The sequence below is a fragment of the Amia ocellicauda genome, chromosome 4, assembly GCF_036373705.1.
Source record: "Amia ocellicauda isolate fAmiCal2 chromosome 4, fAmiCal2.hap1, whole genome shotgun sequence".
In the NCBI taxonomy this organism is placed as follows: Eukaryota; Metazoa; Chordata; class Actinopteri; order Amiiformes; family Amiidae; genus Amia; species Amia ocellicauda.
The window spans coordinates 9,987,463-10,015,351 of NC_089853.1; the positions used below are offsets into that span (position 1 = coordinate 9,987,463).

General features: G+C 42.6%; 2 protein-coding genes across 3 annotated transcripts in view; both read right to left on the reverse strand.

Moving 5' to 3' along the window:
- The window catches only part of ext2 (exostosin glycosyltransferase 2), a 40,703-nt gene extending 17,460 nt beyond the window's left edge, over window positions 1-23,243 (reverse strand). Inside the window, exons 1-9 of one of the 2 annotated variants that reach the window (XM_066700951.1) lie at window positions 23,069-23,243; window positions 19,821-20,162; window positions 17,333-17,556; window positions 16,824-16,913; window positions 13,502-13,618; window positions 12,786-12,981; window positions 11,708-11,847; window positions 11,423-11,516; window positions 2,978-3,109 (exon numbers count right to left, since the gene is read on the reverse strand). In XM_066700951.1, coding sequence (XP_066557048.1) covers window positions 2,978-3,109; window positions 11,423-11,516; window positions 11,708-11,847; window positions 12,786-12,981; window positions 13,502-13,618; window positions 16,824-16,913; window positions 17,333-17,556; window positions 19,821-20,162; window positions 23,069-23,074 — 1,341 coding nt within the window. In that variant the 5' untranslated portion in view covers window positions 23,075-23,243. Of the gene's footprint in view, window positions 1-2,977; window positions 3,110-11,422; window positions 11,517-11,707; window positions 11,848-12,785; window positions 12,982-13,501; window positions 13,619-16,823; window positions 16,914-17,332; window positions 17,557-19,820; window positions 20,163-23,024 lie in introns of both variants that reach the window. The other variant, XM_066700950.1, reaches the window with a different exon arrangement.
- A 1,738-nt stretch (window positions 23,244-24,981) lies between these two features.
- kcnj11 (potassium inwardly rectifying channel subfamily J member 11) lies at window positions 24,982-27,889 on the reverse strand. Its single transcript, XM_066700956.1, has one exon. It carries the CDS (start codon window positions 27,406-27,408, stop codon window positions 26,251-26,253), a length of 1,158 nt encoding a protein of 385 aa, XP_066557053.1. The 5' UTR covers window positions 27,409-27,889; the 3' UTR covers window positions 24,982-26,250.

A 27,889-nucleotide genomic window follows, 5' to 3' on the forward strand; every position in this document is an offset into this window, starting at 1 on the left:
AGCACCTTGTTGAATCAATGCCACGTAGAATTAAGGCAGTTCTGAAGGCGAAAGGGGGTCAAACACAGTATTAGTATGGTGTTCCTAATAATCCTTTAGCTGAGTGTAAAAGAAACATTTTTGTGTATAGTAAAGAGCTCGAGAGTGAAGAGCACAGTGATTGAAGACATGGTGGTACACAGGCAGGCAGGAAAGCAGCCACGTCTAAAAGCTTAGGGAGTGCAACTTAGGCCAAAACAATTGGGTGCTTTATAAGTCAGTAACAGATATACAAGATTTGTCTAGTAAACATTAGGCTAACTTTTCTACGGACAGGCTTGGGGGTTTATACTAGAAATAATCATTGCAAGTGTACAGCGATTAATAAAAGGAGAAACACAAGGCAAGAAATCTACAAATCACTCCCCATCACCGAGAGGTTAGAAAGGGAATTTAAAATCCTTCATGGCTAAAGACCAGAGGAATAAAGTTTACCGAGACCAGTTCATCATCAATTCGTGAGTATACAATTTTATCATTAAATAACAATTTACCCCAGATTATGTTGGTGAAACAACTTTACAAAAATCTATTCTCGTGTAAAAAAAAAAAAACCGACAATGAACACAAATCTGTCTCTGAATGAGGATCTGCTGGATTAGCCCCTGTGCAATTTTCCGCCAAAGTCCCAAAATCCTTGTATGAATATCATAACTCACAAAATACCATGCAATAGAGGGAATGCAGTCGAGTGCATTGGAGACTCGGGGAACTGCATAGTCAGTCTGCAGAGTTTGTCGAAAGGTCATTCTCAAAACCTCCCCTTCCCCCTCTCTAGACGCCTTGAGGGTTAATGACCCAACATTGAGATGACCTGCAGTCCCATAAAGCAGGAGGTTTCCTTTTAAACAGAGGGGAGAGTGGAGCAAGTGTGGAGCAGAAACATTTACTGCTCCAGATTCCTATACCCACACACACGCACGCACACACGCAGGCAGGCACACACGCACGCACGCACGGACACACAAATCTCTCCAGAGAGGCAGAGGAGACAAGCGTATCTCCCAGAAGCAGTCAAAGACTTTTTACATTTCTTCCAAACCTAAATGTGGTTTCAATTATTACCCCGGTGGATAGAAAAGAGGGAAAAAAGAAAAAAGAAAAAATGTGCTTGATTTATTTAGTGCTCTGGTCCAATTCTGCTCTATGCGTTTCCACTGAATATGTTGAGAAAGTATTTCATCTCTACTAATTTTGGAATGGTCAAAGGCCAAAAACTTAGCAGAATTAACCTTTAACAGCCTTAATCAGGTTTGTATTTTTTTTTTTTAATAAAAATAATAAAGAACAAGCATAATGGGGAGGGGGGGGTATAAATTGTCATTGTTAATTACCAAACAGCTACTTACAACTCCTACTGTACTACACTGTGATGTGATAACATAGCATGCTTCAGCGGTTCCTTAATGGATCACAGTGCTTTTAAGCTGGCAGCATCAATTGGTGGCCTCAATCACCACCTATGAACTCATCTTTGTGAGTCAATTTTTAAGAACAGAATGAGGATCTCATGATGAATCAGTGCAGCGATGACAGGATGGCTGGGCCTGAGAGACAGTCGTGAGATGAGGTGTGATTTCTCAGGCTCCTCGCTTCCCATATTTTGAAATGAACCGAAAAAACTGGTTGCATAAGACTTAATAAAGGGGTTGTTTGAAATGTCAGAAGACGCCTCCATGTATGGACTGAAAAGCATCCATGCTACAATTTCTGGCGCAAAATCCCTGTCACTTAGACACTCAGCCTTCATGTGACAAAGGATCGACTTCCCACAAAACGCACCAAGAAAACAAAAAAATAAAATATGGCAAACAGCGCACAACAGTGTATGCAAGGCACATGTACACACAGTGTTTGGACTGCAGGCACTGTGTGAGGGTTGTTCCCTGTTGCTGCTGGGTGATTAATAGCCCTGGAGCGCCAATGTGCACAACTGAGTCAGTCTGTCTGTGGATCTTGAAGGCTAGAATAACCACAGAGTGATGCGAGTCATAAATATTCAATTAGTGTGTTGTATCTGATGTTCCAATGTGCTGTATGGCACCGCCACCAGGATAATGACACACACACACACATACGTATGCACACACTCGTATGTACGCCACAAGCCCTGGCATTAGAACACTGGTAGCAGTCTCTTAACAGAATACAAATAAAGACAAGCGTCAGCTGGGAGGAGTTGGGCTGGCACGAACTGCCGCAACTCACTCCCTTTACAGCTGTGCGTTTTGCTTAACTGATGTCAACGTTATTAGTTCTTAAACGAAAACTAAAGGACCAAATAGAAGTAAATACATGAATACACCTAGTACAAACTTCAGTGGAGGTGTGACATACCAAGGGGTTGTCGTGCTTTGAGACCCAGTGCCCGTCTCACCTGAATCCCGCTGTGCCATCCTGACATTGTGGTTGCCACGGCCTCAGCTCCAACGAAAAGCAGCAGCTGACATTATTCATAATTATTCATGTAATTAGTGTGACAAAAGTTACCCACAAATAATGTACACCCAGGACCAATCCGATGTGAGGGAGCAGTTTGTTAGTGGTTTGTTCATTATTCCCCAGTAAATACAAATTCACAACCAATGAGATAAAGAGTGTAACTCATCAGGCTTGTGCTCACATAGACCTCTCAGGTCAACAACACACAGAGGGACCATATTTAACCACCATTTTTATTTTTTTATAGAAAAAACTGTTATGTTTCTAAGGGCTGCTTTCACAGACACAGATAGCACTAGCCTTCGACTACCCAATGGTATTTTAGGTAGCATATTTGAAAGGCCTGTGAAACCAGATGCAAGTATAACAAAAACCTAGTACCCCATGTCCATTAGAATTAGAAAAACATTTGTTTGTTACTTCCCCAGGCAGTTACAGTTGAGATGCCCCACAAGGCAACCATGTGACGCCATGACCCACTGGTATAAAAACTCACCACCACAGGAGGGTCGTTCCACTGCTCATAGGAGCGGGCAGCGTAGGGGTAAATCCGGTCATTGATGATCTGCAGCGTTGCCATAGCGATAGCCTTCATGGAGCGGAAGTAGGCCTCCCAAAACCAGCGAGCCTGTGGATAGAGGGAGAGGGTACAGTTGACACACGGGAGAGCTTATGCATAACAATCCATAGCAAATTCTTTCAAAACTACTACATTCCACAGTTATGCCCCCCCTCAATCCACCGCATTCTAGTGCCTGACCCCTAATCTGAAATAACTGCTGGGGGTCAACCTGGTATCATTCATCTGGGTATTCTGCAGACCCAGGGTAGGTCACACCTCAAAGCTCACCTGCTGAGGTTAAACGGATTCAGTTTTCTCAGTCCATTGCTATAACTCCCGCCCAAACAAAGACTCCAAGAGAGGCCAGCACAAGTATGCAAACTCATCCTGCTCAAAGGGAATAAAGTCACGTTTCCATGTGCGCTATTCCAACTTAAAATGTCTCGGCTAGGGCGAAGAGACTGCAGGATTAACAACCACCCGCTGCCAGCCTGCTGAGTTACAGGCCAAAGGAGCCTAAGCCCACCCGTCAGTGTAATAACACTGTATTCATGAGCACTAATTAGACTCATTCAGAATATGCACTTAACCAGGTAATATGTTCCGATAGCACAGTAAAATGCCAGTGAAGATCAAGTTGAGCGCATCAAAAACTAAAACATTTAAAAAAGGTTTGCAGAATGTTACACACACACTGAAAGAGAAAAAACAACAAAAACAAGCAATTCAGACACAAAGCAGGCATCACTAAATCTGCATGTTGCACTGATGCCTATGCTGGAAGCCTAATGAGGAGAAAAAGCCACTGGAGGTTTTGCTCGTTTCCCTAGATCACAAAAACAGGATCTGAAACCAGGTTTCCAGAGCCAAGAGGCTGGCTAATTAGTCCATTGTATTACCTTCTACTCCTTAGCTTACACAAATGTCTCGAGAGTTATGAATAATAAAGCTAAACTTCTGAAAGTCCTGGATCTCGTATTCACATTAAAAGGGAACAAACCTCATGTGTCGTTTTTAAGAAAAAGAAAGGAAAATTTAAAAGTACTGTACTTTTTTCATGAGGGAATAGAGCAGTTTTTGGAAGAGTTAGGACTTCCTGTTAAGGTTAAGGCTGTTAAGGTTCTAAATAACGTCAGTGAAACATTTTGGGGTGGGTGTGTGTGTTTTTGTTGGGGGAGATGGGGGTTTGTTAGCAAGAGCGTTATCAGTGAATTCACAGGAGAAACAACAAAAGAGACTGTTAAGAGACTGTGTCTCTCGTGGGCTCCTCACACACTCCTGGAGGAAACCCAGTCTGCCAATAATCACAGCCCCCAGTGTCTTGGACTAACGAGCAAACTTCCTGTCTGGAATGGGCTGCCGAGCTCCGTGGGCAGCTCCGCCACTCTGTGATTTACAGCGGCTCTGGGACCGGGCCGCACAGCCTCCTAAACTCAACGGCAAATTCCCCGGACTGCCTGGCACAAATGCAAAACCAATTAGCACAATTCAATTAATTTATTTTGAAGGAGGTAGGAATTATGCTCTTTCAACAAGTCCTTAAAGGAAAAAAATAACTAAGTTTATGAACTGCTCCAATTTCTATTACCATACAAATGCCCACTTGTTCTAAGGTATAATAATACAAACAATAATATGATGGAGATATTTTTATAAATACATTCTCTTGTATGTGCAGTGAAAATGTGTGGAAGCTTTACAAGTTAAATGCAATACATTGTGTTGTAGTTTACATAGTACAGTAGGGGAGATTACACAATGCAGGATGCAATTTAGAAGTACAATAAACAGAATGCCAAAGAAAATACCAAGTCAAATACATGCATAGAAAATTACTTCCCGAACTGCAAGCGAACTCGTTAAGGTGATGTATCTTCACATTTTTAGATTTCAACATTGTTTCCACTTTGACATACAACCCGTTTTCACTGGTCTTTGCTTCAAGATTGCAAGCATTCCAATAGAGATCTGTGACCGATTTTCACACCACGATTGCATTCTATACACCTGTGAAAAATTGGACTGTGTGGGCAGAGTCTAAGATTTGCGTTTTTAATCTTCTATCTAGTGGGTGGGAGTCATGAACACAACACGGCAGCCCACAGTATCTTCTCTCTTCCTCCCCTGAAGAGAAATCAAATTCCCTTTCTCCCCCAATTCCACAGTGAACTCCTCTCCCTCTCTCTCACCGTCTGTCTTTCTCACTCTCTCCCCGTCATCTGCAAAAGGAGTTAAAGGGCCAACAATCAAAGGGAAGAGCCCATAAGAATTAATTACCCAGAAAAGCATGCTGTCTCCTGCTATGAGGCGCCGTGCCACAGAGGCACCGGTACGCCCTGGCAGGTCACAGCGGCCTGGTGTGTGACCCCAGACACTTTAACAAGAGCCCGCGGCCGCTGCTCAGGAGCCAAGCTGGGCGATCAGAGTTAACACTTCACTCTTCAAGACTCCCGTGAGACCGGAGACCTCCCTTCACTGAGTGACCCAGCAGTGATCACTCGCCCGCATCAATTAAACCACATTATACAAGAGGGCTTCCAAGTCTTGCATACAGAGGAAGTACTGGGGCTCATTCCTTGTTGCAGCTTCTTAAACCGCACAGAGCGAGAATCCGTCAACTGCTAAGACACAAGAGTCTACATGGTGCCATTTCTGATTTACTCTAGTCATCTATGGCTTTTGCAGGAATGCCATGTTGTGTTTTGAACCACAGACATAAAAAAGTACCTTCACGTATTTCCAAGTTATGTCGATCCAAAAACAAGCTAATTAATGATTTTAAACATGACAATTGCCGCCATTTCTGAAATTGTGAGCTCTGTAGAGGTCAGGGCAAATCCTACTGGCCTATATAACAACTCATAAGTTTACACTGCACTTTATTTTTTGGATAGGATACAAGTGATTCATTCCACAGTATTGAGCATCACACTCAAATAATACGTTCGAGGTGGGGCTCATCCCTTTGGGGTTGAGAAGAGGGAGTCTCTGCTCGTCTCGATTCAGAGCCAGGTCTATATAAAAAGACAGCTGTGTGCGTCTGTGTTTTAGCCATTTGCTGTTCCCCTCCGGGCTACAGGCTGTGGCTTTACTAGCTCACTGAAAGCCACCCTTCAGCTCTCCTGACACATGACAGGCAGGCCTGGAAACCTGACACTGCAGGTTTCAAACACTCGCCAAGGGTTGCCTTGAAACAGCAGATTGTTTGCCGGGAGTATTGGCTTACACAGCCGTAGACTCCCCCGCCAATCCCCCACCGGGCGCTGGGTGCAGGAGAGGTACTGGGATGAGGAGCCGGTCGGAGGAGGGCGAAGGGTGACCCACCGCAGGTCGCGTTCTCCACTGCCCTCACGCAGGCCAGGGCTTTCCATCTTCTCTTGATCTCACTTGACCATTTGTCATGTTCAACTAAGTAGTGGAAATTGAAGGGGTCTCCTCCTATTTTTAAGAATTGGGATCTGTCCCAAATGTTACACTGTTAGAACTGGGAGGGGGTTCTAACGGTGTAACATTTGGGACAAATCCCAATTCTTAAAAATAGGAGGAGACTTTTTTTTTTTTTTTTTTAAGAATCACAAGAAGGAATTCATAGGGGAAAATGTTGTGATGCTTAGGGGACAGTTCTTGGTCATCTCTCAGCATTATTGGCATCACCACCATCACCGGTATCCTCCACAGTGAATACTAGGTGTATGCAGTGTCACCGAGCCGTAGTGATTGCCGCTGATTTTCTGGGATCCTACTATTTCTCTACAGACACGTCCTGGGATCAATTAACTTCTAGGAACTGGATAATGTTTGGCGAGCCAAATGGCAGCCAGTTGTCTCCTTAAACAATAAGCATTTCAGCACTCCCACGTTAAACAGAACCGAAGTGCTCAGTGATTTACAAATAGAAAAATCACCATTAACAAAATAAGATTCATTCCCAGTCCTATCTTGTCGTCATCATAAACTGTAAGAGTGAGGGATAAAGTTGTGCATTGACTGCAGCTTGACTTTCTCCCTACTTTAATAAGCATTGCCTAAAACAAATTAAAAAACATAAGCCTAGGAGTATCCATCAGCTGTACCTGTACAGTGAGCACTGACACTATTCTCAGTCCTCCAGCTGTCTTGCCTTTTATTTTCTCCTTTTTTCCCCCAGTTCTACAGATTGTTTTAATTACCCAGAGCCGCCGCCTGTGAACTGAGCAGCCTCCTGCCACGGCTCCGGCCTCTACCTTTAACACTAAAAAAACAAAACACAAAAACAGCTTTTATTTTTATGGAAGGGAAGTGTATTTAAAAAGACTTTCTAATCCCAAAGGGAGCCCGAAAGGCTATAAATCACAGAGTGATGAAAGTTTCCCTTCCAACCATAAGGAGGCAAAGAAAGCTTGGCCTGATTGTAAAGGAGGCGCTGCCCCCTCATTGAGCCTTCAAGAATTTTTATAGGGAAAGGCGGCCGCGTGAGGAACGCGAGACCGAGCGGAGGATGCCATTCGAGCACACGCTCTCGTGCCGAGGACTACAGAAGTGATACAAGACACCAGTCTACAATGTGGTCAGTTTCTCTAGATATCTCTTACAAATACAGTCTACACAGTAGGCCCATGACAGGTCCTTCTTATGGTGGATATAATTATATTTTATATTTATGGTTTTACATTGCCTGTCAGGCCAAAGCATTCTGTTTTACAGGAGGCGGTCTCTAGTCAGTTGTATATTGACCTGCCACACTACTGTACAGTGAGGACTGTGTTAGCCTGAATTAAAAATGTACAAGGGCCCGAAGGAAACTGCTAAGATGCTAAGCCTTGAGTATCAGACGCCGTGCTAGTTCAGTTCACTTTTTTTGGTGAGGTTTCTAAATGTATAATTCACAATGGGTATGCAGAGATGTCGAGCGGGGGGTGCTGTTGTTCGATCTTACTTGTACATATTATTCTCAATACTGTGGGGCACACGTCCCTTTTGTCAATGGAGATTGCTGTACATTATTGGGGGGGTTGGGAAACACAATTAAACACTCTCTCAAGATTGAGAGAGATGTGTCCCCACATTCCCGTCCCCACCTAAACCTACGCCTGTCTACTGGAGTCATAACATATTGGGCAGGTGGTCATAGATTCGATGTTAGTCTTTTAGAGACAGAAAAAGTCTCTCTGTAGGACCGAGGCACTCAAGAACCCCCCTCCCCAGTGTAAAGTAGTTAAGGCTGTACTGGGCATGAAAACAGGCACAGCAGTTCATGTGGGGTGGTATTCTCTGAGGGCAGTCCGATTAAATCAATGAAACAGTAATCGGTTCCACAGAAATCATAGGCTGGGTTATGAGCGCCCTCTGCTGTTTGTCAAGGAACATCACAGCCTGCATGGTTTGACTGTAAGCTCTACAGCTATGCTTTCTCAAAAGCCAGCTTTTTTCCAAAACTAATTAACAGAAAGCATTTTTTCACAGTCATGTTTCGAGTGGTTCAATTTATTTGCCAGACTGTAAGCAGACATGCAAAAGACAGGGTCAAAGAACACCTGTTAGGATATTTAACCAAAAAATGTGATTACATTTTACAACCTCAAGACATTAGAAAATAGTCTCGTTTAATTGATGTTTATTTTTCCTATATTTGTGGTGATGGCCAAGCCCAGCTCCTTTCCACATGAACACGCACACACAAAACTATTTCCTTTTCCTACGAGGGGAACGCAATCTGGATTCAGAAGCCTCCGAGACTCAGAGAATCTGATCAGTAATGGCAGGAATTATAATAATCAGAACTGAGGAAATCTTAACCACCACGACAATTATCACCAGCTTAAGCATCCTCGAGTTTCATGAAGCTCATTTTGAGGCTGCCACGTCAAATGTCCCTTCAAAGTCAGCATCAGTCCTAGTGGTGAGCACACCAATGGAGGCCACTGCAAGAATGGGAATATGAACACACTGTGGATGCAGTCGGTGCTGGTCTTCTTGCCACTGCACTGTGCTGGCCAGCCTGGGTCTGACCCCATTGAAGCTGAGGGCTGATGTAAGGGGAGAGCTCCCGAGAGTCGAACCAGATGTGCGCGTGCATGGAGTGATATATAATAGCCCTACAGCACCACATTAATCCTGAAGAAGATGAGTTTTTACAAGGAGTTACAAGGAGCCACGCCACCTCATCATCTCAAAGGGATTGAGATTGTTCTCTTTAACCCCCTCCTCCTGGCAGAGACAGCAGGAACAGGGCCCGGTCCTCCTCAACACGAGCACACGGCCACATCACTGTCCACTCGGGAGTTGTTAAGCCATCAGCAGCTATTTTACTCCTGCAAGGTCTCCAGCATGCACATTTAATAAGGTGTAGCGTACATTTCTGCAACCTGCGACACGAGCTGTCACTACCCTGAACAAAGAGGGCTCAGAGACCCACTCCGCTAACAGACAGGTGTCTTTAATATCAAAATAAATAATGTCCATGCACCGTGAGTCTGGGTTTCATTAAATAAGCAGCCTTCCTTCGAGTAGGGAAAGGGCTCCGATCCAGACAGAAAGTGGGTATTTATCACAGTGTAAACATTCACATCAGAAATGCCACACATTTCTAACGGCACCCGTGGTCATAATGCGAGATTCATAATTAGAGCAACTCTCTTCTCATACAGGGCTCTTTTCCATCTGAAGGCAAAAACCACTGTAACCAAAGCATTATAGGAGTTTTCTTTGATCTAAGTTCTCTTTCTGCCACATAACTGATATACTAATTATATTTCTCATCTTACATGTGGGCACTTATTTCTGACAGGTTGTCTTACACATACATACACATAAAAGCTGCTTATCTCCGTCACATCGCCGACAAACACTTTTGGACATTTGTACAACTCTACAGAGAAGCCTTCACCAGAAAAGACACATGACTTCAATGACAAACTATTGACTTCCAATACCCCCCCCACAATCACTTAGCATTCACAGTTAATTTAAACATGGCAACCATAATATCCTGTGCCGATCTGACAGGGGACTGATAAGGAGAGCTAAAGTTTGGGAAGGGGTAAGTGTGTTGTACTTAAAAAAAAAAAAAAAAAAAAAAGTTCACCACACCAGTTCAGTATGAGTTTCAAAACCCCTTGTTTGAAATCTGGGATTGGCGAGTTTAATTCGTAAGTGGTCACGCTGTGACATAGGCAATGAAAACCATCTTGAATTCTTGAAGGATTTCGAAGGGTTCCTACATTTGTTTATTGTTACTTGATTTAGCGATCAGATCGAGGGGGAAATAGGGGGAACAAAGTGCTGCACCCTGCGCTGCTCCGAAACTCAAGACAAACATAAGGGCATGCTTTAAAATTGACAGACTGTTTAACAAGATTCAGGACTGAGACTGACTCTAAAGGATAAAAAACAACACAAAAAAAACAATTCACATTTGGTTTCACTACATCAAAATACTTTTACCAAACAATTCACAGGTCTAATCCTATAATATAGATAACCAATCAACTAAAAGACATTTCAACACAATAGTCTCCTTTCAATAGTCATGGGTTAATGCCATGGGCTCCAAATGGACAGGACAAGGTTAGCACTAAGGAGACGTCAAACTCGTAAAACCAATTTAATAGTTTTAATCCACATTGAATTGAAGCTTCTTAATGCTTCAAAATGACTTGTTTTCAGAGAGAAATGGAAAACGCCTGTGAAATAGTCAGTTGGTCAAGACGGATTTACAAAAAGGAAATTTGGTTAATTTTCCAAAACACTTAAAAGATAAAAATCAAGTGCTATAATGATCCGTTTCAGTGATTCTAAAACTTTTTAATACATTATAGTAAAAAAACTAAAACACATTGGGAACTACTGAAGTAAATAATCATCGCTCTTGATTTGCACCCAATCACCAAATCCATGTGTCTAAACTCACTGAATAGAAACACACCCTAACTCAACACCCAAACCCTAACCTTAGCTAGCAGTGGTCTTTAGATTCAATTACTTCATTCAATTCACTTTTAGAGCTAGATGTTTCTTGTACAAGAATGATGTTGGTACTGATCCTAGCCCAAGGCATGAAAACTCCCATGTGAAGAAATGTTTCCCCTGCTTAATGATATTTACATTGAATCTTCCTGCTTCAATACCTTTAGAGTTTTTCCATGCATTACATTTGAAGTTTGCAATGGTATGTAATAAATTCTGCTTCCCGCGATGATGTCATCTTTCAGTGGAAAACTAGCACAGGCCTCATCTACTGAACTTCAGTGTGCTTAATGAATCTGCCTTAAGAAAATCCCTTTTCATTAGCATCATAAAAAAGAAGGTAAGCTTGTAAATAGATTTTGAAGACTGTTCGGTTGTTAAATTTCAAAGGAACGCCTAATGGCTCATTGGAAATCAAAGTGTCAGTGTCCATACCTGTCTTTGCATCTCCTCCACCTGTCTTTGAGAAATACTCTTCAGGATGGTGTACATCTCAGGCAGTTTGTCTTCAGGAATGACCACTGAGCCTCTGAAAACAAGGAAACAGCTGTCAAGAATAACACTGTTCACCACAGTCATACGACATTAACCATGACACTGTAAAAGAACCCAAAAACTAGAAATGTACCGAAAAACAAAACTTTTAAAATGGCATCCTGAAATAGTGACGTGACACTGCACGGTTGCAACGGGAGGCTTGGTATTGGCCGTGCACCGTACCTCTTCCAGTCGAGGACCTCCGAGAAGGGCAGGATGTAGGAGTCTGCAATGATGACAGGGACGCAGCCTGCCTGTAACACATCACTGAGTGCGGCCTGCCCGAGCCGAGCCCCTCTCAGGACCACGCAGAATGAAGACTCCTGGTCACGGCGAGGAGACAGAGCGGGGAAACAAAATATGGCAGTGAGAGGCTGAGAAATACAATACTGTAAGGAAGGCCTACACATTAACTAAATATATAATGGTGGGCCTTGAACCATAGTAACACATTCAAAGTGTTTTAATCAACCAACCCCTAAATGTTCTCTTTCACGTATGAAAGGTGATGAAACCAAGTCAGTTTCACTCACAGCATAATTGCAGCAAACACAGCATCTTATTCACGGGGCTCTGTTAGTAGACATTAATGCAGCTTTTTCTGTATTGCATTAATCCAATTTCTCATTCTCCATGCAGTAAAGTGCATTTAAAGTCCATAGAATACCTTAAAAAATTATTTATTTATTTTTAGGTTGTTAATTTGACAGAAAATGCATTTACATTCAGTCCATTAAACCTTTTTCAGAAAACCAAATACCTCATAAAACCTGCACTGATGGGACTGGAGTACAGACTCACGATGAGTCTATTGTACATTGTCTTTTGGCAGATGGGTATTTTCTTTCCAAGGTGAAGAAACTATCCCCCACCTTCAGAAGAGCTCCCAGATGTGAGGCTATACCCCGCTTTGACCCTCCTGATAACCACGCTTCCTGTCTAGACGAGGCCGGGTTATAAACACCAATACTAGGATGGACAGTCCTGCTACTGTTCAGACCTCCATAGAGCAGCACAGTGGGGGCAGAGCAGGGATGAGAGATATACACAAGACAACCGCACTGAAAGACAACCAAAACACTCTGCATCCTTTACCCTTCCTTTCCCTCCATTTGGTGGAGGCTCATATTACTGGCCTCACGGGCCAAAGGGTTTCCAAATGCAGGGAGGAAAACAGATAACGAAGTGTATATTTCTAAGAGACCCAAAATGAGTGACCAGGGAAGAAGTTAATATAGGGGTTGCCGCAGTATGGCCTCACCTGGAGTATCTGGGGGTAGTCGTAGAGCTGGCCTTTGTAGCAACGCTTCCTTGCCGAGGGGACACCCTGGGAGAGGTTGCTGCACTTGTCCAGGATCAGAACAGCCTCCCCGTTCTCAGACTTGAGCCTCTCCAGCTCGGCCCGGTACTCCCTGTGGATGGCCGTCTGAGAGGACAGGATGAAGTAGTGTCTTGGGCTGGAGGAGAGAACGGCCATGAGATTTGAGAGCCCTGGAAACACACTCTACAGTTCTCTGGGGGTAAAAGGACTAGTACTACTGGAAGGGACTCAAACAGCATTACAGGGAAGTACAACAGCATATCAAGAGCAGACATGAGGATGTAAGCTGGTAAACTTATGGATGGTGCCCAACCCAATGTAAGTTTCTGTGAGGGCAGGGTGGCACCCACAAGTCATCTCCGATTGTGAGCTTGCTGTTCAAGCCAAAACCTGGGCATCATTTCCTTGCCTCTAGACTGTGGGAACTCAAGGCATTCGAGACTCAAGTCCCAAAATAAAGGGCCACTGGAAGTACCTCACCATAATTTTCCTTAACTGCTCTACAGGGCAAAACCTAGTAAAGATTGTAAAGATTGAACGTGGCCTTGCCCACAGTGTGGAAGGTGGAAGGCACAACAACAAACTGTAACATGCAACAACAAGCAGCTTTCCATCTCTGTGTGGCTGTATAGCACCATGCTCAAGAGTACGCTCACCCCGGTGGTTTTTCAGGGAGGTCCACCTCAGCAGAGAGGGGGCTGTACACAGGGATGCTGACATCGTAGCCCTGTCTGTAGGTCCATGTGGAAAACCCACCTCCAGCGAGCAGCGCCCTGCAATACACAGACACCAGACATCACTGCTAGCACACAGACCCTACAAAACAAAGCCACCAAAAATGCAAACCATAATCAATCAAATCTTCAGCAGGAAAAGAGGCAAAAAAAGATACAGTGCTCCTTTCTCTGTAAATCAGGTTGTAATTCTTTTTACCACAGTTTTCCAATTCATATTTTTTGATCAATCTGGAATCTTCCATCCGTGTAATGTGACACTCATCTCAAATCTTCCAAGGCCCCCCATTTCCCCAAACACAAAAAACGACAATTAATCCAAAGTGCTCTGCAGTCCAACCATCGATGTCTAAATGAACCCAACTGGCAAGCCGAGGCGGATCTCACTGGCACAGACTGATACTGTCTGACGGTTAATCAGAAGTGGAAAGACTGTCATTCACTACCCTACAGCACAGTCTCTAATTTAGGGTGCAGTCTACCACAACCAGGACTTGAAAAAGTTTAGGGAAAGCTGGCAATCACTTCCAATACAAACTAGTAATTTGATATTTAAATTTTTGGATTTGGCAGTAGACAATAAACACACTGGGGCAGTAAGCCTTGAAAACAAGGCTGTATTTTGTGCTTTGAAGGGCAACTAGAAGATATCTCTAACTGAAATGGAAACTATTTTAAGACACCCCAAAACAAATAACGGGAACTCTACATGTCAAGAAAGAATTTTTCAAGCATAACAGCGGTTTTATCTGAAGATGCATGTTGAGGTTTAGCAATGCGTTATGCTGAACTAAATAACTATTTTAACTTAAGATTTAAGAAGATTAAAAAATTGTCATTCAGTAAACCAAGGCAATATCTGACTTTGAACAGCCCCAAAACTGGTTGCACAAGGCCAATTGTGCACTGCCTCTACAGTAATCCAGTTAAACTAAACAGAGAACCATTTGGGGCTCGCTGGAGTACCCAACAATTCATGTTATTATGAGGAATTATCAAATCCCATCTGTCATTAATTTGACATCCCATTCAGTAGGCCATTTAACAAAACTAAAACACCTTCCAAATAGGGAATCCAATCCCAGGATCCCAGACAATTTTCTAGTCCCAAAATACCGGGATTGAAAACGTGAAATACCCAGGATCACGGGACTGTGGCTAATGAAAAATGTGACGGCGCAGTAATTCTTGTATTCTGACAATTTATAAAAGAAAATGTGCAAGAATTAATACAGAGGCTCGTCATCTGTTCAAAATGTGAATCTGAAGTACAACCACCAGCAGATTCAGCCCGAGCTCAGCCAGTCAGCAGAGGAGGGCACTGCTGAGGTCTTTCGGACTCAAACTTTAAAGGGGCAGCTAAAGTTCATGAGCTGCGTGAGCGACGCAGCAGCATCGTGTGATGAACTGCATCAAATCAGAATTGTTCCTCTTTGAAAGCGCAGGGGACGGGGCTGAACCTGAAATTAAAATTAACTTCCTGATGTCAATTCTACCAAACCAGTGTGGAGTCCAAAATCGCATTTTAGCTGCATGTGTTCTGTACACAATATACGCAATGGTCTAAAAGACACAACTGACTTTAGCGTTCTTCAATCAATCTTTTTTCTTAATTGCTGTATTAAGAAACAGATAATAAACAAAACCTAAAAACCACAGGCCTATTGTATATAATGTTTAACTGCTGTGTATGTTTCAGTGTAGTAGTAGTCTAGTGCTTGTGGCTGTTTTGTGTGCAAATGTGCATGTCTAAATTCATGCCTTAACTATGTTTTCTCGATTGTTACATAAAAAGTTAGTTTTGTTGTTTTTGTTGATTCTATTGGTTGCATTATAATTATTATTACATTTGAAAATGACCCAGCTAATACACAATGTTGCCAAAACATTGCAGCAATGTAATAATATGTGTGTAAACTGGGAAGCTCTTTTTAATCCCGGGATCCCGGGATTTTAAAAACAACAATCCTGAAATCCCAGGATTGAAAAAAGCGCCCGGGATTGGATTCCCAAACTGCTTCGTTATCTGGATATTAAAAGAGCTCCTAAAACAAGGCAGTGTCTTCTGACAAGTTACCATTGTAAGAGTGACAGAGGCTCTTCCCATTGAGGAATACAGTAAGACACCGGGCAGGGCCTTACCTCCGCCCGGTCAGCTGGCTTGACTGAGGCTTCATGCCAAATAGAACACAGCTGGCTGCTCTGAGAAAGTTCACTACATCTCAACAATAAGGGAACATTATTGCAGGGCTTTCATGTACTTAAATCCCACCTCTTTTGTACTGAAACAGTATGGGAAGGCCCCCCCAAAATGTTGCTTAAAATACACTGACTGACAAATTCTCCAAACTTGGGGCAGGCAAATACTTACGCAAAATAAATCAAGGGAGAAATGGAACATACAGGCCTGATTAAAAAAAGATATCCATAAGAGCTTAAAAAAATATGGAAATTAGAAGGTGGAAAAAAATATATAGATTATAATGTTTTTCTTAAAAGACCAATTCATATCAAAAGACCTTCATTTGTAGAAATGGCCAATGAAGGCTGACCCCCAGAACAAAGGTTAGCCAACACTGCTGCTGAAGACACAGCAAACTTAAGACACTGCTTCCCTCTAGTGGTCAACAGAGATATAAACGCACTGCAAACACTGTTCTGACACTGTCGCACTGACAGGCCGACTGAAGTCAATGTAACAAACGTCTACATTTCAGTACATAATTTAGCTATATTCCTGCCCTATAATCCACCTTAATGCAACTGTAAAGCAATTGCTTAACTTCAACTGTTGCCCTTTTTTACATTTAGATCGGTCTTATATTCTAATATTTTACATCCCAATCTTCAGTTAATAGAGCTATGGCAATTAGCCTAAAATATAAAATCTTTATGGCAAACTGTGATACTGCATTGGAGTCCAAACAATTGAGCCTTTAACCTTAAGTCATTGTATAACATCAGTACGTCACCTTGTTCCCAATTAAGACATTGATATAGAAGAGATGTAAACCGTACTGAAGTTGTAAATAATGGGAGTTTCCAAGTATATCTGCAGACCTGTCCTTAATCTTAAATTAACTTTTCCTGGGTGTCAGCCCTGAGGGACATTTCAGCTTCCTTAAATACATAAATAACCCATTGGCTTCTTTTGACTGGTCGCCAGCAGATCACAGCTGTGTGAGAAATTCAATGCGTCTTCTGCTTCTTACAGCGGTGCTCCCATCACACCCATTGCCAGTACCTGTCTCTGGGCACATCCAATGCCGTGTTGTAGTCTGGGGGTCCTCCAGGTAACATGTTGAACAGCAAGTGATTCATTCCCCGGTCCCACCTGCAAGAGACTACTTTCATTACCACACGAAAAAGACCGCTTTCCATTCCTCCTATTGAGCACGTGGTCTCACGACCTGTGTGTGTAAAGTACCGGTTCTGCCCGTCTGCACGTGCCCAGACCTTCCTTCACAGGAGCTGTGGCTCAAGATGCCTCCTGCTAACCTCTGCACTTTCTAAATTAGAGGGTTTAACTTTGGCCTAACATTGTGATTCTCTCAGCCATGATGTAGCTGCTGTCCTTTGACACGTAAGGCACAATCTGCATGTTGTTATTGCCCTGTCTCCTGCCCATTCAGTACAATTAAACATGCAATGTAAAAACATGGGTAGAGCTAAAAAAGCACACATCTTGTACTCTCAGGAACAAGGGAAAGTGAATGAGCATGGAAAAGAGGGCCTACAGAGGCAGTGCTCAACCTGGGTAACATGGCCAGAGCCTGGGCGGTCTCGCGGATGCGCAGTGAGTTCTGGTTGAGCACATCAATGGAGGGGATGAAGAGGCAGGCCCGGGTGACGTCGTCGGTGTAGAACTTGCTGTCCGAGATGGCACTGAGCAGCTCGTTGTACTCCCGCGAAAGCCCTGTGCTGCTGATGGGGGCGCCGAGCTCGTCCACATAGCGCTGCAGGGGGTAGATGTACACCTACCAGAAAATAGAAACAAAATAATAATAATGATCATCGAGTCACAGAAAGTCTGCCAACTGACACTCAAAGATTGTTACAAATGGCTGTGCTTTCAAATTCCGATTCTGCAAAGTTAACTATAATATGTGGCTCACATTTACAAGGCATTTGGCTTTAAGCTCAAAACTGGTTTCCCTATCTTCAGTTTAGGCTCGTCCCTTTTCCTTAGCATGCGAGTTTTGTCTCAGCTTGCACTCATTTCTGTTTTTAATAAACTGACTAATCCGATGTTAAACCAGTTCTCAGCTCCAGCCCTCATTCTGACAGCGCTGGAGTCCAACACCCTCTGTGATACATGAGGGTATCCGCTTTTCCAGTAAACAGAAGCATACCAATTAATAAGCCTAACAAGCTTCCACTTCATAATTATACCCTCAGCTCATCCACAAACTTCCTTGCTCTGTAGTTAGGTGTGCATGAGGGGGTTAACTCTCCACAGACCACCTCCACAGCAGGGCTCGCAAAATCGCTAGCCCAACGTCCCGGGGCTATAGTGTTTTCCAGTCGGGCTACCAAAATGCATCACCGGCCTGCCCGATGGGATGTCTGAAATAGTGTACTCAAATCCCTCCCTTGATTCACGTTATTCACACTCTTGGCTTGTTATTTTAACGAACAATACGATCGCGGAAGTTTTTGATCATCAGATTTGTCCGCAGTGAAGTTGAGCTTCAAGCCGTGTATCGACTGCGCAGCGGCGCACAATGAAGTCCAGCCTCGGGACGATTTCCGTCTTTGCTAAAAGTCAGCGGCCAGAGCGAAGAGCAAGTGCGAAGCGGGGGGGCGGGGTTTCCTCCGGTAAGAGCACGGGGGGCGGGGTTTCCTCCGGTAAGAGCACGGGGGGGCGGAGTTTCCTCCGGTAAGAGGGGGTGGGCAGACCGTGTGGCTCGCGGGCCGCGTATTGGGGGCCCAGGACCACGCCGTGCAATTAGTCCTGAATCTCCGCGCTGGAGCTCTTGTTTTAAGAGAAATACGTGAATAAAAAACGAAGCCCCACTTTCACGTGAGTGCGTCACCTTGCGTGTCAGAATGTGTGAATCCATGTGCGACACACACACTAGCATATATTCTGCTATATAAACAGCATAACATAATTAGAGCACCATTTACTTGCCTCACAAAACTCTGGTATTGAATTTATTGCCACACTTTAATATGTGAATTATTCCCTCAGAAAATGAACACATTTAGCTGTCAGGCTTGTATTTGTGCTTAAAGGATAAAACAACAGAGCTACGCGGTCGGGTTTATGTAGCAACGATCTCAACGGGAGACCAAAACCGAGTGCAGCGTTAATATCACTGTCTCTCACGATTATAACTCACTATTAAATCAATCGTACATGACCAAACATCAATATCCCCAATGTATGTAAAAATACTTCTAGTTAATACCTCATGTCAAATATTATCTTGTTCTCCCTTGTTTTTCTGCCCCTTCTACCGGTAACGTAAACACGCCGCGCTGACGCTCATGTGTCCGGCGTTGCGCTGCAGGAGACATTTGTTCTGCCAGGCGGCACTGAACATTTCGGTCGCTCCACTTCTTTAAGGAAAAAGTGTCCGTGAACCCCTGTCATTGGACCCCATACACTGCCACTTCATTTAACCCTGCACTGGTACCATAATGAAAGTTACATTGACATTGGGGTGGGGTCACAGAGACCCCATGGTACCACAGCAGGAAAGTAGAGGGTTTCACCAAAATGGGTGTGTTGGTGCTAGATAAATGGTTCAGTAAAAATACAAATAAATCACATTCATTCCCTTTACCTCATGTTTTCAAAAGGTAAATCACTCAGCACCAAGCAGACACTTACATGATAGATTAATAGAAATTTCAGTTCAGTTAGAACCAGATGCACATTTGTATTAATGATTCTAATTTGATTATTTTAAATCTGATTGTTGATATTTGTGTTTTGAAAAAGTTTTTGATTGATGTTTGCACTCCTAACCAATTTTCTACATTAAAAAAATAAAATAAAAATATTTGGGGTAGTAAAATTCATTTCGGGCTACCAAAATCTGAAGAGTGCCTGCCTGAAGGGCTACCAGAGATTTTGAAATTTTGCGAGCCCTGCACAGTGTGGCATTAGTCAACCTACAGCTATTGAGGAGCGACCAAACCCTGATTAAATCAAGTGTCCAGTTCAAGGTAGTCACTCTTCAGGTCGCACAGCTTGTAAACAGTCTCAAATGGTGCTCCGTACACCACACACCTTAATCCGGTTCTTGGGGTTGTAGCCGCAGCGGTACACGTCGAAGCAGGTGTGCATCCTGCAGCTGAGGTCGCCCCGCTCGGGGATGGGGCTGGAGACGGGCAGCCGCACCAGGGGGGAGTCGTGGACACTGCGGCGGTCCGCACTCCAGTCGGCCGTGGACTCGATGGAGTGCGGCCAGAACTGGAACATGCCCGTGGCGATGAGACCCAGCAGCACCACGGAGAACAGGGCGATGTAGTAGATGCGGTGTTTGGTCTTCATCCGTGGGATCAGAGCTGGCCCCCGAGAGCTGTACTTCACTGACGCGCACATGCTGAGCCCGACCACGCGGCTCAACCACTGAAGCCAGGGGGGGAAGGGGGACAAAAAAAATATATACTATTAATAGGCACTCCAAAATGTTACCATATCAGTCAGACGTACAACAGTGAATTAAACACAGGGCTTGATTCCTGGAAGGGAAAGAGAGACTACTGTTTTGTGCATAACCTGAGCTGTCATCTGTTAAACCGATCAAATTATTTCCTCAACTGAACCAATTAGTTATAGCCTACCCCCCTCCCCCCGCAGATCTTTAGTAGTCAATAGTCCACAGCACCGATGGCCAAACCACTGGCGGCTGAACCTTTGAGATTCACAGTGTTGTCGGTTCCCCAACTATGTTTTATTCATGGACCAAGACTTGGAAAAAATATTAACCTCAACCAATTAAGCAAACAATTAGCCCAGTAAAGTAAGAGATCTGGCTGCAGAGAAACCAGACACCCTTATAGCCTACTGTTGTAACACACATTAATTATTTCCATGGTGCCAGCATCCAGGGCCAGAGTTGAACACTACTGTCCTAAATGATCCTTCTCTAATATAGTGTGAGCCAGCCCACTTAGGAGAAACCTGACTGAGCTCTCCATTTTCATCCAGACTCTTCTTCTAATATTTAAACTTTCCATACACTTAAAACACTTGCAGAGAGGGAATACTGCCAAGCAATCTGGCACTTAGGAGCACTGGTCTGAGTAACTTAATTAATGGGACTCAATGTCAGACTCAATCAATTCAACCCCATTCCAGTGCAATTGCATTTGGCTGTTAAAAAGCACCCATAAATGTGCTGGAGAGCAGCCCTAGACAACAGGAGACTACTTAGTACTATTTAAAGGTGTTATGGACACTTGTCAGAGAATCTTTAAATAACTACTGCATCAGCTATCTTAGCTTTGTTCGCGTTTACTTTTTCACATTCTGAAGCTAAATGTGGGAGATTATACATAATTACTAATTGATTGATTACAAATAATATATGCCAGCCCTGAGGTTTTCATACAGCATAGCTGGGGTCAATTTCATTTAATATTCCAATACCACTTAATTTCAATGTTGACAATTTCAATTGCAATTCCATCCATAATTATTTAATTCAATTTTTAGAATACAAATGGAATGGACCAAAAATCCAATTAGATTCAGAATGTGTCCCAACATTGACAGATACTAAACATATGGGTCAAAATGACATGACCAAGGTTCATAATTCTATGGTGTGTTACAGTGGCGTACGGGAAATTATTGTGCCCCCTCCGCAAAATCAAAACGTGATTTCCCTCCCCCCACCGAAGTTATATATACGGGAAAATACCACCAGGGGATCGGGAAAATTTTAAAATACATTTTTTATGGAATTAACAGGAAACATTATAATTATTATTATTATTAATAATAATAATAATTATAATAATGTCTTGATTTACTTATATATATATATTTTTTTTTTACTAAATGTTGGGTGAGGCCTTCACATCTCTGTGGGCCCCCCCGCACCGCGGGGGCTGTGGGGGCATGTCGTATGTCTCTGGTGTCATACTAAATCAGTTACACATTATACAGGTCTCCAATTCAATTGTGACCTCACAGCACAGAGCACTGTAACTGTGACCTCACAGCAATGTAACCATGATCATGATCTCAAAGAACACAGCACTGTAAATGAAACCCCACAGCACATAGCACTGAAACTGTGAACTCAGAGCATACAGCACTGTAACTGTGACCCCAAAGCACACAGCACTGTAACCGAGACCCCACAGCACATAGCACTGTAACCGAGACCCCACAGCACATAGCACTGTAATTGTGACAACACAGTGCTGTAACTGAGACCTCACAGCACACAGCACTGTAACTGTGACCTCACAGCAATGTAACCATGATCATGATCTCAAAGAACACAGCACCATAAATGAGACCCCACAGCACATAGCACTGAAACTGTGAACTCAGAGCACACAGCACTGTAACTGAGACCCCAAAGCACACAGCACTGTAACTGTGACCTCACAACACTGTAACTGTGACCTCACAGCACACATCACTGTAACTGAGACCACATAGCACATAGCACTGTTACTGTGACAACACAGCGCTGTAACTGAGACCTCACAGCACACAGCACTGTAACTGTGACCTCAGAGTACATGACACTGTAACTGTGACCTCACAGTACCTTAACCATGACCTCAAAGAACACAGCACTGTAACCATGACCCCACAGCACACAACACTGGAACTGTGAACCCACAGCGCACTGCAAATTGAATGAATCAATTGAGTTCTGTTGCTCCGGTATGTCAGTTCAAATTCCAATGCCATACATCTAACATCCATGTTCCAGTTCAAGAAAAGAAGTGGGAATTGACACACAAATTGAGCCCAACTCTGGAATATATGGATGGAATGGGAACTTCCATATCCCTTCAACAAACAGATTTACATATAAAGCAGCCTTAATACAAAATAAAACATTAGGAAAATAAGTCAGATTTTATGTTTTCTATAGTTAACTATTGTAACGACTTAAGTGCACAGCCTTAAAGCAATTACGTTTAAACAACTACGACTAATCATTAATATACTTTCTACAATAATAATAATACAGAAAGGATATATTTTTCATAATAATCAGTATTATTAGTAGGATTACATTATAATTGGTTTAGTATTGTTACTACTACACCGGTTATAATGTAATATTACTCACGTCTCGGTTTTAACAATTGAATTACAGGCATAGCCAGTGTCAACACACACTCCAGCTTTACGAGAACCGAACACACAATTCAAAATAGTGTAATTACAAATGCGTCTGAAGGCGAGGAATGTGAGACGAAAACACAAATATGTATAAAAAACAATGCAAACACCCACCCTATTCATGGCGCTTTTATAAACTACAATCCGTTCAAACTGACCTTCATATACTCTCGACCGCTGCAGAAGATAACTTCAGACTGTTAATTCATATCTTCGCCTTTACTTTAAAAGACACAATAAATGGTTTTAATGCTGTTTTAAAACACCTAACGAATGAAGAAATGAGGAAATGATCTAGTACAGGAGCCAGGACGTGATCACTGCATACCATAGACGTGTACAACCTGCTGAGATGGAGCCCCTCGGTGTGCTTGTGCTTTGCAATGGCGACATCTGCAGTGTTGGAGTCTACAGGCGTCTCTCTGAGCCATTGATGTTCAGATGCCCAATTTCCATTTGTGTGTCAAAAACAAACAACAAACAACAGTCAGATAACCATGTTCAAAATTAGTATGTCATGGATTGTTACCCATTGATTTGAATACGATGTTTAACTAACAGTGGTGTATCACAATAAAGGAAAATATGTTCTTACAAATCAAATAGAATATTATATATATATAATATAATATATAGAAATAATTCCATTATTATTCTAAAACTTCACAACATGTATAAATGGACTGACAGTGTTAGCAAATTTGAATATATAATATAAAATATTAATATTAGAATATGGTAATGATTAATACTACTACTAATACTACTAATGATAATAATGTATTATTAATTATTTCTTACATTTCTTAACAGACAGCAGACTTACAGCTGTCACCATATTATTATTATTATTATTATTATTATTATTATTATTATTATATCATCATCATTGTTATTAATATTATAAATTTAATTATTATGAATAATAATACTTGGCACAAGTTATTTTTTATAGGTGTGGTTTGATACAGGATATAACGAGAGGAAGTTTGTTTTCTAAATAGGCAGCAGGGTGCAGCAGAGCACTGAGAACATTCATCTTCAAGTGCCAAGAATGAATATCTTTGCTGGGGGATATGCAAACTTATTATTCCAGTGTTTGTACAAAAAACAAACAAAAAAAACAAGTACTCATACCTCAGACATCAGTACACTCTGGTCGATTATTGATCACATCTTATTAGCATAAGTGGATAATAGAAGTGTTTATGTTCTGTTCATTTAATTTAAGAGAATGTAATGATGATGATGTAATAATAATAATAATAATAATAATAATAATACATAACCATACGATTCACGTCAAAATCATGTAGGTACGTAGACTTGGAAAACTTATTTGATGCAATGTGCATAATTAGAATAATACCTTGTCCTTCAGGGAAGTGAAGGACATCCCACAGATGCGCGTCTTCTGTGTGTTTCCTGTTACCCGTTTGTGAACCTTGTGTTTACCTCACAGACAAAGATGGGGGACGAAATGTCAATTAATGCATCAGCATTAAAAAAAAACACATTGAAAATGTGTGTGTGTGTGTCACAGATATATTAATAGTTATATGGCAGGAACTTCAAAGTATTTCACTTCTAAAAAGACAATATTTCAGAGGAGCTTTTCCAGATCAGCAGGGACACACGGACCCGGGGACACAAATGGAAATTGGGCTTCAAGGCATTCAAGACAGAAAACAGGAGACACTTCTTCACACAGAGAGGCGTCACAATCTGAACAAACTCCCCAGCGATATGGCTGAAGAGACAATTTGGGAACATTTAAAAATAGACTGGATAGGATCCTTGGATCATTTAGTTATTAATGGACACCAAACGAGCACGATGGGTCGAATGGTCTCCTCTTGCTTGTAAACTGTTTTATGTTCTTATATAACTGTTTTGATGGTGCTACAATCGTGCAAATGGTTTGTTCTGAGCATACAGAATACAGATACATCTATCTAGAGTCTAGATGTGAATTCTATGAATTATGGATTTACTTTTGTTAAGGACCATCTTCATTATGTCGTGTGATATGTACCCATGTGTAGTTTTGACTTGAACAAGGTCACGTAACTAACCTTGTTGAAAGTATTTATTGCGTATTGCGCATGTACACCAGGAACATAATGCATTCATTAATCATAAAAGGTCTGGTGATACAATTACAATTTGCTTCATACCACATTCAAAGTATCCACAATAACAATTTCAAAACACAGAGACCCATGATAGCAAAGTGAAATCATATGGGATTCTAGCCTAAGCCAGTTTGCAGGGTGGGTGGGTGGGGGGTCATCTTGCGCTTTATTTGAAGAAAAACATACACCATGAATACAAATGATTAATAAAAACCTAAAATGTGAGAAGAATATTACAAACGTGTGCATGCACTTTACACTAACAGCTGAGATTTTCGTATAAAGTAGCCCATTTTCTAAAACAATCCAAGGAAACTTGTTTAAAATCTATTTTTTCACATAACCCAAACCATAGGGTTTCTAATTATTTCCTAAAATCTCAAGTTCAAATTGACATTTTAAATCTATTGGAAGGTGAACTTCAATTTAAAACTATTTGTTTTTGTATGAAAGTTAATAGTTTCTACATTCAAGTTTATTACAACGCACAAAGAATGCTTAATGGCATACTTTCTTTTCTTTTTACATACAAATCAACTTTATATAGGCTACACTATCTCTATATATGAATCAAATCAATGCACAACAACGTCTCAACACAATTCGGTTAACAAAAGGCATTGTGTTAGAAACGTGCGATTGTATTGTTGCTGTCCCTGTTTGAACACAAGTGTTGTTGTATAGGCCCAATATATATTTCCGTTTGTGTGTGTTTGTATGTTACACACGCTGTGAAAGTAAAAACAGAATATCAAAAATGAAACGCAAACATTTGATAGAAATAAGACGCATTATTGTTATTATAATAATTATTATTATTCAGAAAACAACTGACTTTGGCATACCCTGAGAAGATTCATTATGCAAAAATATTTGTATAAGGTACATGCATTTCAATTGCTTCAAGATTTCAGTCCATATATCTATATGGACAGTACTAAGACGTTCAGGCGCTAAAAACATACAATCATATATAGTATACAATATATAGAGTACAGGGCTAGTATAAAAAGTGCATACAAATAACCATCTTGCTTAAAAAACAAAAACAAGAGAAAACTTAAAAAGGAATTAATTGTGGTTACCAAATATTTAAATTGTCTACGCTTTTCAATTGATAAAAACAATGCTTGCGAATATAAAAGTTAACATTCACAGTGTAGCTACATATGAAATGACTATGACAATCTCGATGACAATCTCGGTTACTGGTTGCTACTCCGCTGCTTGAGTCGCGTCGAGGCGTTTCTTCTCCTCACCGCTGTCTTCGGGGACAAAGAGTCATACAGTTTGACCCTGAGGAGGTTTGCGTCTTCATCGAGTTTCTTAGCGCTACAGCTGGGGGTCGGTACTTTGACCGTGTTTCCAAACTTGGAGTAATCCACAGAGTACCTGCCCTCCTCCTCGGAGACGATGGGCACGAACCTCTGACCCCAGAGTATCTCCTCCGACACGTAAGAGGTTCGAGCCTGTGTGGTGATTCCAGTAGTTTCAACAACCCCTTCCAAAACCACCACCACCTCCAAGTCCTGCTGATGCAAGTCAGTAGCAGACAGCTCGTACAGCGGGCTGGTTTTGTCGATGACGTGACATATGATGAGTGGGGAGACCAAAAATATGCCGTTTGTCCCGACTGGGTTCTCTATCTGAATATCTATCTGGTCGAGAGGGACCATCTCCCCCTCTGGCGTGGTGGTCTTCCTCACCACCTGCATTCTAATGGTGGCGCTGATAATCATGCTCTTCCTCAGGTCCCCCACTCGGATCATGAAGCACAGTTTGTTACTCCGGACCGCGATGACAGCGTGCTTGCTGAAGATGAGTGTCTCAGCCCGCCGGTGGGCCTGAGCCGTCTTCATAAAGATGCAGCCCAGCATGATGGCGTTAATCAACAAGCCCACGATGTTCTGCACGATCAGGACCAGGATGGCCGAGGGGCACTCCTCTGTGATCATCCGCCCCCCAAAGCCGATAGTCACCTGGACCTCGATTGAAAACAAGAAGGCCGAAGAGAAGGAGTGAATGCTGGTAACGCAGGGGACAAAACTGTCGTGGTTCTGGTCCAGGTCTCCGTGCGCAAAAGCGACGAGCCACCAGATCATGCCGAACAGTAGCCAACTGCACAGAAACGACATGGTGAATATGATCAGAGTATAAAGCCATTTTAAATCCACTAAGGTGGTGAAAACATCCTGCAGAAACCGTCCTTGTTCTCTAATGTTGGTGTGAGCGACATTACAGGTCCCCTTCTTGGCCACAAACCGAGCCTTCCTCTGCTTGGCTCGGTACTTGGGTTGCGAGACATCTTCCGCTAAACGTGTCAGCACAAAATCTTCAGGAATAATTCCCTTTCTTGACAACATAGCGCTCCCATACTATAGTCCCGATCCCTTGCTGGAAAGAAACACGATCGAGTCCTCCTCCTTCATAAGAATGAGTGATGTCTGGGATATCCCAGCAGTCATGCCCTGAGCCCAGTAACAGCCGAGCGCCGCAGTGCTGTCCTGTGGAGGTGCGTGTGCTGCTCACATGGCCGGCCAGGCGCGGCACATCTCCCCCGAGAAGACTCGCGTTTCAGCGGCGCATCTGCCCCTGCCACTCACCGCGCTCGCAACCGGATAGCTACGACATGGTTTCTGCTTTCGAAATCCACACCGAAGACACCATAGATGAACTATTTGTAAATCAAATATTGGCCATTAATAGTAACTCGACATCGATGGCTTCCTTCGGCAGAAATACCTCTTCCGTGATGAAGAAGCAGAGCGCAGGACCGGCCCGGCGGACGCGGAGGATGACCGCAGGGCGCAGTGCTGCAGTGTGAGCGGCTATCGGCGGCTATCA

Excerpts from the sequence above, each read along its gene's own strand:
- kcnj11 (XM_066700956.1), bottom strand. The coding sequence starts at position 27,408 with ATGTTGTCAAGAAAGGGAATTATTCCTGAAGATTTTGTGCTGACACGT.